Here is a 13516-nt window from a genome sequence, read left to right as displayed (position 1 = left end):
CCTTCAGGTCTATGGATATTGTTGCAAATAGCACTCTCATTCTTTTCAGTGGTTGAGCAATATTCACTGTATACACATACACCACATCATCTTTATCCATTCATTTGTTGATGACACTTAGGTTGTTTTCATATCATGGCTATGAACATTGAAGTGCATCTATCTTTTCAAATTAGTGTTTTCACTTTTTTTCCAGATAGATCCCCAGGACTGAAATTACTGGATCATATGGTAGTTCTATTTTTATTGTTTTGAGGAACCTCCATACTGCTTTCCACAGTGACATTGGTAAATGTACCAATTTACATTCCCTCCAACGTCCTACAAGGGTTCCCTTTTCTCCATATCCTTACCAACATTTATTATTTGTATTTTCTGCATTCCTGTTGTCAATGTGGTGTATCACATTGATTGATTTATGGATCTTGAACTATCCTTCCATCCCTAGAATAAATCCTACTCGATGATAGTGTCTGATCTTTTTTATTTATTATTGAATTCAGTTTGCTAATATTTTGTTGAGGATTTTTATATCTATATTCATCTGAGATATTGGGTTATAATTTTCTTTTTTGTACTGTTTTCGCCTATTTTCAGTATCAAATTAATGGTGGCTTTGTGGAATGAGTTTGGAAGTGTTCCCTTCTCTTTAATTTTTTTAGAATATTTTGAGAAGGATAGATATTAACTCTTCTCTCTCTATATATATATTCTATACTGGTAGAATTCCCCTGTGAAACTGTCTAGTCCTGGATTTTTGTTTGCTAGGAGTTTTTTTAAATTGGTCTGTTCAGATTGTCTATTTGTTTCTAATTCAGTCTGGAAGATTCTATGTCTCTAGAAATTTATCCATTTCTTCTAGGTTGTTCAATTTATTGCTTTATGCTTTATAGCTGTTCATAATACTCTCTCATGTTTTTAAATCTGTTATATTGGTTATAATTTTTCTCTTCTTTCATTTCTTATTTTGTTAATTTGTGTCCTCTCTCTTTTTTCTTGGTGAATCTGGCTAAACATTTATAAATTTTGTTTATCTTTCCAAGGAACAGCTCTTGGTTTTATTGATCTTTTCTATTTTTTTTAGGTTTCTATTTATTTCCTTCTGATCTTTATTATTTCCTTCTTTCTGCTGACATTGGGCTCTGTTCTTTTTCTTTCAGGTTGTTTATTTGAGACTTTTCTTGTTTCTTGAGGTACGCATGTGTTTCTATAAACTTCTCTTTTAGAACAGTTTTTGCGACATAGTTTTTATTTTCATTTGTCTCAAGGTATTTTGTGATTTCCTCTTTGATTTCCTGATTGAAACATTGGGGTTTTTTTTAGTAGCATGTTTTTTAGTCTCCACCTGTTTGTGTTTTTTCTCATTTTTATTCCTGTAAATGATACCTATGGTTTCATAATGCTGTAGTCAGAAAAAATGCTCAATATAATTTCTGTCCTCTTAAATTTGTTTAGACTTGTTTTGTGGCCTAACAAACATCCTGGAGAACATTGCATGTACTCTTGAAAAGAATGTTTTCTACTGTTTTTGGATGTAACGTCCTACAGATACATATTAAGCACAACTAGTCCAAGCTGTCATTTAAGATCACTGATTTCTTAATGGTTTTCTATCTAACAATCCTATCTGAATGACTGTCCATTGATGTAAGTGATGTGATCAAGTCCTTACTTATTACTGTACTATTGTCAATTTCTCCTTTTGTCTGTTACTGTTTGCTTTATATATTTAAGTATTCCTATAATGGGTTCATATGTGTTGTTCTTCAGTCGCTAACTTTTGTCCGACTCTTTGTGACCTCACGGACTGCAGCACACCAGGCTTCCATGTCTTTCACTATCTCCTGGAGTTTGCTCAAAGTTAAGTCCACTGAGTTGATGATGCTGTCCAATCATCTCATCCTCTGTCATCCCCTTCTCCTCCTGCCCTCAATCTTTCCCAGCATCAGAGTCGGTTTTCCAATGAGTCAGTTCTTTGCATTAGGTGGCCAAAGTATTGGAGCTTCAGCTTCAGCTTCAGTGAATATTCAGGGTTGATTTCCTTTAGGATTGTGTAGTTTGATCTCCTTGCTGTCCAAAGGACTCCCAAGAGTCTTCTCCAGCACCACAATTTGAAACATCAATTCTTCGGCTCTCAGCCTTCTTTATGGTCCATAGTTTCTTCTTGTACTGATCCTCTATCATTATAAAATGCCTTGTCTTTTGTTATAGACTCTATTTTCAGTCTACTTTGTTTCATATGAATATTGCTATCCCAGCTTTCTTGACACTTCCATGTACATTAAATATCTTTTTTTAATCCCCTCACTTTCATCTGTGTGTGTCTTCAGCTCTGAAGCAAGTCTCTTGTAAGCAACATGTGGAAGGGTCTTGCTTTTTGTATATATAGTTGTATATTATTTATATACAAAGTAATTTTGTTCCAGTACAGATATTTCTGCCTAATGAATATATTTTGAAATCTGTTGTGAAAAGTGCTATATCAGAAAGCATAGTTAGCCTTCTATAGGAAAGAAAATAAAGTGTATTCTAATACTGTTGTGCAAATTTCAAGGGAGTTTCTAATACATTACTACATGTGATCTACCACTTTTCCTTCCGCTATAACTCTGTGGAAAGGCCAGATGTGCTCTGGTAACCAGGTTTTATAGACGAAGACACTAAGAAATAATAGGTTTTGTGACTTGCACAAAATCACACTTAAAGGGATGGAGTAGGATTAGAATCTAGGAATTTTTACTTTTAGAAGAGGGTTTTCCCCATAAAATCACATAGGCTCTGAACTTTAAAAATGAAAAAAAAAAAAAAAAAAAGAAATCCACATTTTGTAGCCCTTCTGGTTGATGAATGTCACTATATGTATACCAGTGTACGTCCAGATCACTATGATTGAGTGGGACTTGATGTAATTAACGCTTGCTGACAGGACCACCAACATGGACCAAACATACGACAACAGAGATCTCACCAATACCGCCCCATTCCACTTCCAAAGGTAAGCTCTGATGTACTGTAATGTAGTAAGGCATCTTTCCCCTACAATCAAGCACAATCTCTTTTAAAGAGAGATTGTGAGCAAAGGATGGAAAATTCTTCTTATATGCTTAGGAGTACATACTGGAGCACAGACACTGAAACCAAATATTTGAAAAAGTACCCAATGGCTGTTGCTTAGAATAGTATTATTCCACTCCTTCATCACGCCACCTCCCCCACACATGCAGGTTCATGCACACGCACATGCTCACGTGCGCACACACACACACACACTCTCTCTCTCTCTCTCATATTCCCAAATTAGTTGGCTGGTTCATTTCTGGGATGTGATTAAACTGAAACATTCTTGCAGAGAGTAACTTTTCCTTTACTTTTGTCTGAGAAAGAAATCAGAATCCGGAAGAATTCAGAAGAAAAACAGGCTGACTAAACATGGAGTTGGAGCTAATGAATCTTATTATAAGCCCTCAGTACTCTGGGAAAGTGTACAGATTTCTTTATGTTCTGATGCATTTGAGATTCACACTTCCCTTGTAGCTCAGTCAGTAAAGACTCTGCCTGCAGTGCAGGAGATCCGGGTTCGATCCCTGGGTCGGGAAGGTCCCCTGGAGAAGGAAATGGCGACCCACTCCAGTCTCCTTGCCTGGAAAATCTCATGGTCCATGGGGTTGTGAAGAGTTGGGCAGGACTGAGCGACAAGCACTTACTTACGTAACAGTCTCAGGTGTTAGAAACTTCGATTGACTAGTTAAACTGTTATCATCACAAAAACTAATCAGTAATACTGGGACTGTTTGGATAACTTTCTGTTTTGAAATAATTTCAAACTTAACAGGAAAGTTACAATAATAATACAAGGAATTGTAGGAACACAACCAATGGTTTACATTTTGTCCTATTTTCTCTCTTCCCCACAGCCCCACATTTCTGTCTCTCTCTTTAGACTATGTTGAAACATTGTCTCCCTTTATCTCTTCACATTCAGTATATGTTTTTTAAGTAGGGAACCTTTTCTAACATAAGCCACAGTGCAGTTATCAGAACCAGAACATTAAACATTGATATAATTTTTGTGATGAGTTCTGGGTCCTTTTATTGGAGAGTGGTAACGGGAACTAGTTGTGCTCACTGCTACAAGCGTGTTATTTCGTCTAGTCCTGTTCAGCAGACAAAGACAGGAAATACATGTCTTGTACATTTTTATGTCCATTTACATATTTACAAAAAAAATCATTGAATTTAAACTGATCCTTCAGTTACAGTTCAGTCTCAAGGTCTAGTCTCCTTTTTTTTTTTTTTTAAACAAATTCATAACTCTCTTCCCCAGCAGTTAGAAACCTGCTTCTGTCATCTTCTTTTTTTCATTTTTAATTTGCTCAAACTCAGAATATAGAAAAGTTTCTTTTTTCATTGCTAACTCATATCACTGCAACTATTCAAACCTACTTACTGGAACTCAATATTGATTTACAGTTATTTTAAGATAGATTTTATATAAAGTGCACAAATGTAATGGGAACAATCTAATGAATTTTGAGAAATGTACACATCTTTGTTAATCACACCCATAATAAAGTATAGACTTTTTTCAATCATCCCAGAAAGTTGTCCCCTCAGTCAACAGTATCCCAAAAGACAGCCCTTTTCCAGTTTTGTTTTTCAGAGATTAGTTTTATTGGCTAAGTTTTTAACAAGTAATTTTTATATCCAGAGGGTTTTAAAAGGAACTTCAAAAATATTTTAATTTCTTGTAGATGAATGTTGACCTATGACATATTAGTTTTTAGATAAATTATGTATATAATGCATCCTTGAATCCAAATAAAGTGCAGACTTTTACCATGGCCTCTGCTGATCATTTAGTCCCTCCAGTTCACTGTACTTCAGCTACTCTGGACATCTTTCAGGTCCTCAACCACAGTAAATTCTTTTCCACTTTAGCAACTATGCACTTGTTGTTCCCTCTATTAAAGAAACACATTTTCCTTAATCTTCACCTATCTGGGGTTTTCTCATCATTTAGATCTCAGCAAACCATCACCTCTGGCAAGAGACTGTCCTTGACTATTCTACCTTATATTGCCCACCACTTTTCCTGGGTCATTCTCTGTCACTTTCCTTGTTTTATTTTCTACATAGCTCTTATGACTCTCCCTATCTATCTATCCTTTGTTATATCCTCAGTATGTAGAATGATACCTGGTAAATGTACGTGTGTGTCTGTGTATGAAAGAGTGGGTTTAACAAATATTTATTGGATGAATGCAGGATGTAATAATTTGTTATTCTTTATGAAATACCTTCATTAGTCCCTCAGAATTCTGAAGGACAAAATATTTTTCTTATATAAATTATTAATGAATATGTCAACATTTCTATTTTATACTTTTTACTCTGCTTAGTCTTCAAATGAGCAAATGTACAATCTTACCGTACTATAACTACATATAAAAAGTGTATATTCATTGATTTTTTTGAGCAAATAGTCCCACTTTGAAATGATGGAAACATTATAAAGTAACATTTTAGTTTAATAACGTATATGCCTAGTTAGAGCCATAAAAGAATATTGTCTCTTTCCAAAAGGGGTTTTAAATCTGGCCAAAGATTGCTTCACTGGGAGATTGTTCAGGGACTGCTTTGCATAGAAATGAAACTAAGGGTTTTGTCCCTGGTGTAACATAAGTAAGAAAGAATGTGCTATTAGGGACAGGATCTGTGACTCGAATATACTCCTCTACTCCATGACAGAACACAGCTGTTCACACTTACAAGGACAGCTACAAGCAAGCCTTTGAGTTTGGCTTTGTGTTTATTTACTTGTCACTTGATAGCTTTAGGATGGAAAGAATGATAGCACATAAATTAGATTGATTTTTGCTCATCACAGATTTTTAGTTATGGAACCAAAATACTTAACTAGTCATATAAAATAACCAAAGCAGTTTCTGAATTTTCATTTGTTAACCTAAAAATTTCAGTGAAGACCTTGACAACTATTTGATAGATTTCTGGATGGACACTTGCTTTAAGAAATGCAAGAGTTGATTACATAGTTGATTGTTTTCTATAGGAATAGAGGCTGTCAGAAGAGGCAACATATATTTTGTTTGTGTGTTTGTTTCTCAGGAGCATAGCAGCCACTGATCATGAACCAACAGATGCCAGGAAATCCTTCCCTTGTTTTGATGAGCCCAACAAAAAGGCAACATATACAATATCCATTGTCCACTCCAAAGAATATAAGGCACTTTCAAATATGCCAGTGGAGGTGAGTATTTTAAATTCTTTTAAAATTTATGCAGATAGTTTGTTTATAATATCAGGTAAATTTCCTGATTTGCTATGAGAGAACCTACTGAATTCTAAAATAAATGTGCTCTAATAGCTTATTTAGAGGCTTGAAAATACATTTGGACAGTCTCTTATCCTTGAGTACTAGGAGTCTTTAATTCAAGATATTACAATCTAGTCAAAATACCATGTTGGGTTTTCTAAGCAAGAATGGATACAGTAGACATATGTCAGCTAGGCTCTGCTTAAATGAAAGAATCCCCTAATCATGACAAATTAAAGGCAAATGAATGGAATTACAGATTTAAAAATATTCAGGGGCCTAGTCTTCTTGGTTTCTACAAAAAAAAAAAAAAAATTATCACTTAAATGTTGAAATATAGCTACCAGCTCCAGGGATCACCATGCCCATAGTATTCTAGTGAACAAGAAATACTCATTAAATGTTCAAAACACACACACACACACACACAAACAGGCTACAATAAATTCTGTTTGTATAATTATTAACATGACTCTTCCCTCTGTTCCAGCTCTTCAACCCTATAATGGGTAACACACTTAACTAAAGGATCATTACTTCAAGGTTGAGGTTTATTATGCCTTATATCTTTGACATGTAAAAGCGTGAAGCTCATCCTTAGATATAATTGTCACCTACCCAATACCAGAAAAGCACGGTGTCTACATTACACTTCCCATCTTTCTGATCCACTATCTGAAGTATAATCACTGAAATCATCCTCTTTAATTACAGATGTTCCTCAAAAAAGCAAACAAAAGCTTTAAGAAGGTTAAATGCAAGCTTTTCAATGTTTCTTCTAGTGTCAGACTCCTAGGCAATTGGGTTTTGACTGGAGAAGAAAGAGGAAAAGATGAACTTAAAACACACTAATCCAGAGCACTGGGTCAGAGTACAATGCCATCAGAATTCTTGGCATGTGAAGGTGGGAGGAAGAATGCAAACTTTACTAACTGCTGTTTAAGGTTCTCCCACAGGACCTTTTTGTCATGCAGAGTACACACTTCTTCACCTTCACCTAGTTTCAGAAACTAGCCCTGGAGGAAGGTGAATAGCCTTAGGATATCAGAACTACTTCGAGGTTTTTATCATAGAGTAACTGCTGGAGCTTCAACTCTTCTCTACAAGCACATGCTTACCTTGTCTATGAGGCATCAAACTCTAGTCCAGCCTCGCTCTCTTAATCCTTTTTTAACTTCCCACTGTAGAGTGACTCACTGTGGTTGCAGGGCATGTGGAAGTGTTTACACAATGGGCAGCAGGAATTAGGCAAGTATTCATGGATGAAGTATTAGGACTGGTGATTGGCAGTGAGGAAGGCAAAGTGACATGGACAGAAAACCAGACAGATGGAGTTGGTAGCTGCAGCAAGTGATATAGTCTCTTTCCATGGTAACCAAGGCAGTGACTTTAGTGACCATCCCTAGGTCTCTGATGGAGACAACCAGAGACAACCCGACCTCCCGCTGTGCCTGGCACAGCTAATGCCCTCTTGCAAGTAGTCAAATCAGCAAATACCTGCTTAGTTCTTCCTGTGTGCAAGGCACTGATCACTAGCCTATTCTTCACTAAGGGGTCATGGTGAATGCTCAAATATTATGGTCAGGATTTTGTGTTTAATGCAGAAAGATAAACTCCTGTCTAGTTTATATCACAAAGTTGAACTTCTCCCTAAGAAACCTCATACAGTATATAGTTCAATCACACTCTCACAGTACTAAAAATAAAATGAATTTTCCTCCAGTCTTTTCAACATCACCATTTAGGGGTAAAATTTCTTGCTACTATTAAGCTTTGACAAGCTTTTTTTCTGACTGGAAAGCCAGGTTTAGAGTAACTGTTTGTCTTGTCCATGATTGATCATTTTATAAATAAAAGATTATCTTTTGCTCTCAATAGAAAGAAGAGTCGGTGGATGATAAATGGAATCGGACAACTTTCCAGAAGTCTGTTCCCATGAGTACTTACCTGGTGTGCTTTGCGGTACATCAGTTTGACTCTGTAACGAGAATATCAAACAGGGGGATACCTGTGAGTACCACTATATTTTAAAAAATTTACCACCTATGCATTTGTGATTGTCTACTTTTTTTGAACAGTTTCTTTTTACCCCACACTAGGAAAGCCCATTAGTCACCAAGGTCTGTGAGTCTGATGAAACACTGACCAATATAGAAAAACGTAAGCTGAAAGGACCCAGGTGAAAAATGAAAACAGCCATAGGAATGGATGGCCCTGAATTGTTTCAGGAGAAAATTCACTATAAACCCAAAGCTAGTTCCTAAGGATATCAGCACAAAGGTATTAAATATTTGAGCATGCTCAATTTAGTAAAATGATTGGGTTTATGTGTGTGGGTGGCATCCAAGATGGAGGCCAGAGGGAAAGGAGGAAATCAGAGGTAGATGAATATCCTTCAGGTAGGTAAGTACTGAGATGTTTGTGGTGCCATCCCAATATGTAATTCAACATAAGACTGCAGCAAGGTATCAAAAACAATTTTCTTAAAAATGTAAGAAAATACAAATAAGCTTTAAAAAAAAATCAAAATGATGAACTTAATAATTTTCTCTTGAAAAATTAAATACTAAATACTTTTACCTAATTATTACCTAATTATTTTTCTCTTTTTGGAGGCCCTCATTCTGCTCATGCCCTAAACTTGCTATCGAATGGTTAGTCTGCCTCTGTGCCATATAGTATACATATGAAACATTATATTCTTTGTAGTATAATTTTATAAGGAAGTAATCATCACCCTCACTTTACAAATGAGAAAACTGAAATAATGGGTTTAAGTAATTTTCTCAAAATCATGCAACCGGCAAGTGTGGAGACTCAAATTCCAGATTCTTTTCCAACAATGTACCCTGCTGTAAACCTCCTGAAATGTGATATCCTGAAAAATATCTTTACCTCTTCACCAGTCACTGGAGGGAAGAGGTACTTCTCCCTCCATCCTATCTATAGAAGACAGCTAGCCAGAGTTTTCCCTCCTGCAAAAACCTGTGGGGCTCTTCAAAATGGAACAGAACCTTGCAGGAGAACTTAAAGGCATCTAGTGTGAAATGTCAGTCCAAGGTAAATTCTGCCTCGATGGCATTTGACTGGCTCCCTACCCATTCACTCTAAAGTGAAATCTAGCACTTAGCACTCAAGCACAGATGCTCCAGTACAATTTCCCACTCCAGAGAGAATTACAGGAAAACCACACCACTTTTATCTACTTAAAAGTAACCTCAGTGGGAACCCACATTATTCTCACAGTACTACATTCTTATAGCTAAAAAGACAGCCTAAGACAAACCGGCATATGAGGAAAACAAGCAACATAAAAGAGAAAATCCAAGACAAATAAATAGCCAAGCACAGTGTGAGCAAATAGTAATAGTTAGAAACCAAAAAAAGCCATAAAGATTAAACATTCTCACACACCCAGCCTTTAATTATTACCCTCAAAGATTCAAGAAGATATGACCACAGTAAAATAAAAACAGAAAACTATGAGAAAACAATCAGAAATAGTAGTCAGAGTTTAAGAACATAACTTTCAAAGCATGACATGGCTGTAACCCCCAGTATCTTGTTGCTGATTCCTTCCAAACCCAGAGCCCAGTAGGCCGGCAGGTTTAGTTCCTGCCAACTGCTCTGTATTTTTATCCACTCCACAGAGATGCTTATGTTGTTTGAAGACCTGATGTGTCTTGTGGGCTTTCCACTTTTATGTTGCAACTGTCATTTCTGTTTGGTAGGAGCAGTGTGGTTCCTCTTTAGTTGCTAAGTCATGTCTGACTCTTTCCGACCCCAGGCTCCTCTGTCCATGGGATTCTCCAGGCAAGAATACTGGAGTGGGTTGCCATTTCCTTCTCCAGGGGATCTTCCCGACCCAGGGATTGAACCCGAGTACCCCGCATTGGTGGGTGAGCCACCGGGGAAGCCTGTTAGGAGAAGTGGGGGTATATTAAAGCTTTAATATGCTGTATGCTCTAGAACCAAAGTCTCCATATTACTGGTCCCCCTAACAAATGAAGTTGGTTTTTGTGTAATACAACATTTTTAGTAGAAATTCCATGAATCAGAAAACCGTTCTTACCCACTCCACTTCTGACAGTATTATTCTGGTATATGTATCAGCTGCTTTCACAATCAGGTTATACTGTAGAATCCAAGACTCTATAATACCCTAACTGAAGTCACCATTCTGGCAAGAACTACTTTACATCAATAAAAACCAAGTCAAGGCCTATGTTCTTCTGATAGCAGATATTAGTACTTGAACCGTTCACTACGTCTAAAATGTCCTTGTTGCTCTTGAAGATTAGGGACCCAGCCCTAAGAAATTGTTAGGAAAAAAGGTAACCAAGTTTGGAATGTAGTTCAAAAGACTTAACTCTGCATATTTCCTTTTGTGACTGTCAGTTGCATTACACTTTTATTGAGGTATAGTTGGTTTATAATATTAGATAAAGTTCAGATGGACAACATAGCAGTTCATAATTTTAAAGGTTATACTCTGTTTGTGGTTATTATAAAATTTTGGCTATATTCCTGGGGCTGTACAAATATTTACTTTATATATAGTTGTTTGTACCATTTAAACCCCTACCTATATTTTGCCCCTCCCTTTTTCTCTCTCCCCACTGGTAACCACTAGTTTGTTTTCTATATCTGTGAGTCCATTTTCTTTTCTCTTATATTCACTTTTGTTTCATTTTTTCAGATTCAACATATAAGTGACATCAGAGAGTATTTGTTTCCCTCTGTCTGACTTATTTCACTAAGCATTATACACTCCAGCCCATCCATGTTGTTGCAAATGTCAGAATTTCTTTCCTTTTTGGCTGAGTAGTATTTCATTGTGTATATACACACACCACACATTCTTCATTCATCTGTTGCCGGTCATTTAGTTTGCTTCCGTATCTTGGCTATTGTAAATAAGCTCCTATGAAAACTGTGGTGCATATATATTTCTGAATTAATGTTTTTGTTTCCTTTGAATGTATACCCAGCAGTGTAGTTGCTGGACCATATGGTAACTCTATCTTTAGTTTTTTGAGGAACCTCCACACTGTTTTCCACAATGGCTGCTCCAATCTGCATTCCCACCAACAGTGTACTATGTCTCCCTTTTCTCCATATTCTCAAAAACATCTGCTATTTGTGGTACATTTTCAGAATGAGTTTGATTTTTATAACATTTTTATTTTTTTTTAAATTTCTTTACTGGAAGGACTATTCTAAATTAAGGGCTATCAATCTTCCCTGAAGGAATGCATTTAATTCAGGAAGCCACAGAAGATTGCTAATGATTCTTATTCTTTATTTAAATTTACAAAAATAATATTAACAAAGAAGTATATAAAATTCTGTGAGGTAAGTTAGATTTTTTAATGTTAATTATTTGTTTTGAAAAAACTCTACTGCAGTCATGATCATCACCACGCATCAAACTACTCAAATTTTGACTTAGATGAGAAGTGAGTGGCCAGTAAATGTTCTGTGTAGCCTAAGCAATGATTCTGGGCTGCGTCTCAAACAGCACCTCATGCCTGCCGAGTTCTGGGACTCAGCGTCCTGAACACGTGTTGAAACTTCAAAGCCACAGCAAAAACACAGTCCTAAGCCACCCAAACTTCGAGCCAAGGTTTTCCATATTTATAATAATTTATCTATAGATAAGGGACAATCTAAAATGTAGGAAGAGTTTATCACATTCCTGTGATAAAGCACGATCACAAATAAAACTTAAAGAACCAAAAGATCACAATTCTTTTACCTGAGTACTCCTCCTCCCCAAATTTCCGTCTACTGCTGGGAGAATACCTAGAAGGACATGCTTCCCAGGTGGTGCTAGTGGCAAAGAATCAACCTGCCAATGCACGCGACTAAGAGTCACGGGTTAGACCCTTGGGTTGGGAAGACCCTCTGGAGAAGGGCATGGCAACCAACCCACTCCAGTCTTCTTGCCTGGAAAATCCCACGGACAGAGGAACCTGGCAGGCTACGGTCTATCGGGTCACAAAGAGTCGGACATGACTGAAGCAAATTAGCACACATGCAAAGTTATAAAATTAAACACATTGACGACATTCAGTAATACTAACTATGTAACTTAAACATCAGTTTACAGAATTAAAAAATGTCAGATTCTTTTCTCTTTCTCATCCTGGCTATATCAGCATTGATAATAAAACTGAGGTTCCCCCCAACATTTTGTCAGTTTTTATTGAGCACCTACTATGTGCACAATAGTATGCTAAGTCCTAAAGGGAGTGAAATATGATAGGGAGTGCTAAGATATCTACACCTCAATGGACATGTGAAACGTAGGTGGTCACCACTGTCCACGGTCACCCAACTGTGTTTTAAGGTCTTTGATCATACCATCCCTTTGGTGCCAAAGATCTCAGCTTCTAAAACAGGAAAAACAAAAAGAGGGGGCTCTGCAAGAGTCATGGGCCACATAAAGGAGTGTGTCTATTTGGAACAATTCAGATAAGATGGAAAAATCTCAAGAGATGAACAGGTGCTAAGTCTGATGGATGATCGGCAGTGGAAAGGCAGGCTGTTGTCAATGGGTAGAGTGAACAAATATTTTATTATTTAGAGAACATAAATAATAGAGGTGTTATGAATTATGCTGGGGTAAGAGGTGTAAACAGATAAACAGACTTAGAATCCCGGAACATTTCTGGGCAAACTTGGATACCTGGTCAACTCTGTCCATAGAAGACACTCGGCAGACAAAAGCAATAAAAACATGGTCCCAGGCACAGCGGGCCTGCAGGGCTCACAGGCGGCGGTGGGAACCCTGCAGGCGCTGGCTGGACGAGGTGGCAGTGGCCAGTTTGATTCCTTTTTGTTCACATGGTCTTTCCAAGTTCACTGCCTTTATCTCAGACTCTTAAGACACCCGTCCAGAGTCTTGTGCCTCCAACCTTACTACCCCTCTCCTGGGGTAGTCATTTATTGACACACAGCCCTCTGGACTTGCCTCCAGTCTCTTTCCAATCTACTGTTCAAGCATAAACTCTGTGGTTTACTTTTTCCCTTGCCTTCTATTTTCATTGCTAAAGCCTTTTCCAACCAGGCTCTTGCAAATCAAAAGGTTTTGGCTTTCAAATTTATTTGTGTGGGTGTGAAAAGCCTATTCTGGATTTTACATTTTATTTTTTCCCTCTTCATTCTTCTAGTATGCCT

At 37.1% G+C, this 13516-nt stretch overlaps 1 protein-coding gene across 2 annotated transcripts in view; it reads left to right on the top strand.

Moving 5' to 3' along the window:
- The window catches only part of ENPEP (glutamyl aminopeptidase), an 82825-nt gene that overhangs the window by 8498 nt on the left and 60811 nt on the right, over positions 1-13516 (top strand). For both annotated transcript variants that reach the window (XM_065907270.1, XM_065907269.1), the window contains exons 2-3: positions 6127-6268; positions 8213-8344. In XM_065907270.1, the coding sequence (XP_065763342.1) occupies positions 6127-6268; positions 8213-8344 (274 nt within the window). The remainder of the gene's footprint in view (positions 1-6126; positions 6269-8212; positions 8345-13516) is intronic.

The sequence above is a fragment of the Muntiacus reevesi genome, chromosome 16 (genome assembly GCF_963930625.1).
Source record: "Muntiacus reevesi chromosome 16, mMunRee1.1, whole genome shotgun sequence".
NCBI lineage: Eukaryota > Metazoa > Chordata > Mammalia > Artiodactyla > Cervidae > Muntiacus > Muntiacus reevesi.
This window is presented reverse-complemented; position numbering and strand designations above follow the sequence as displayed.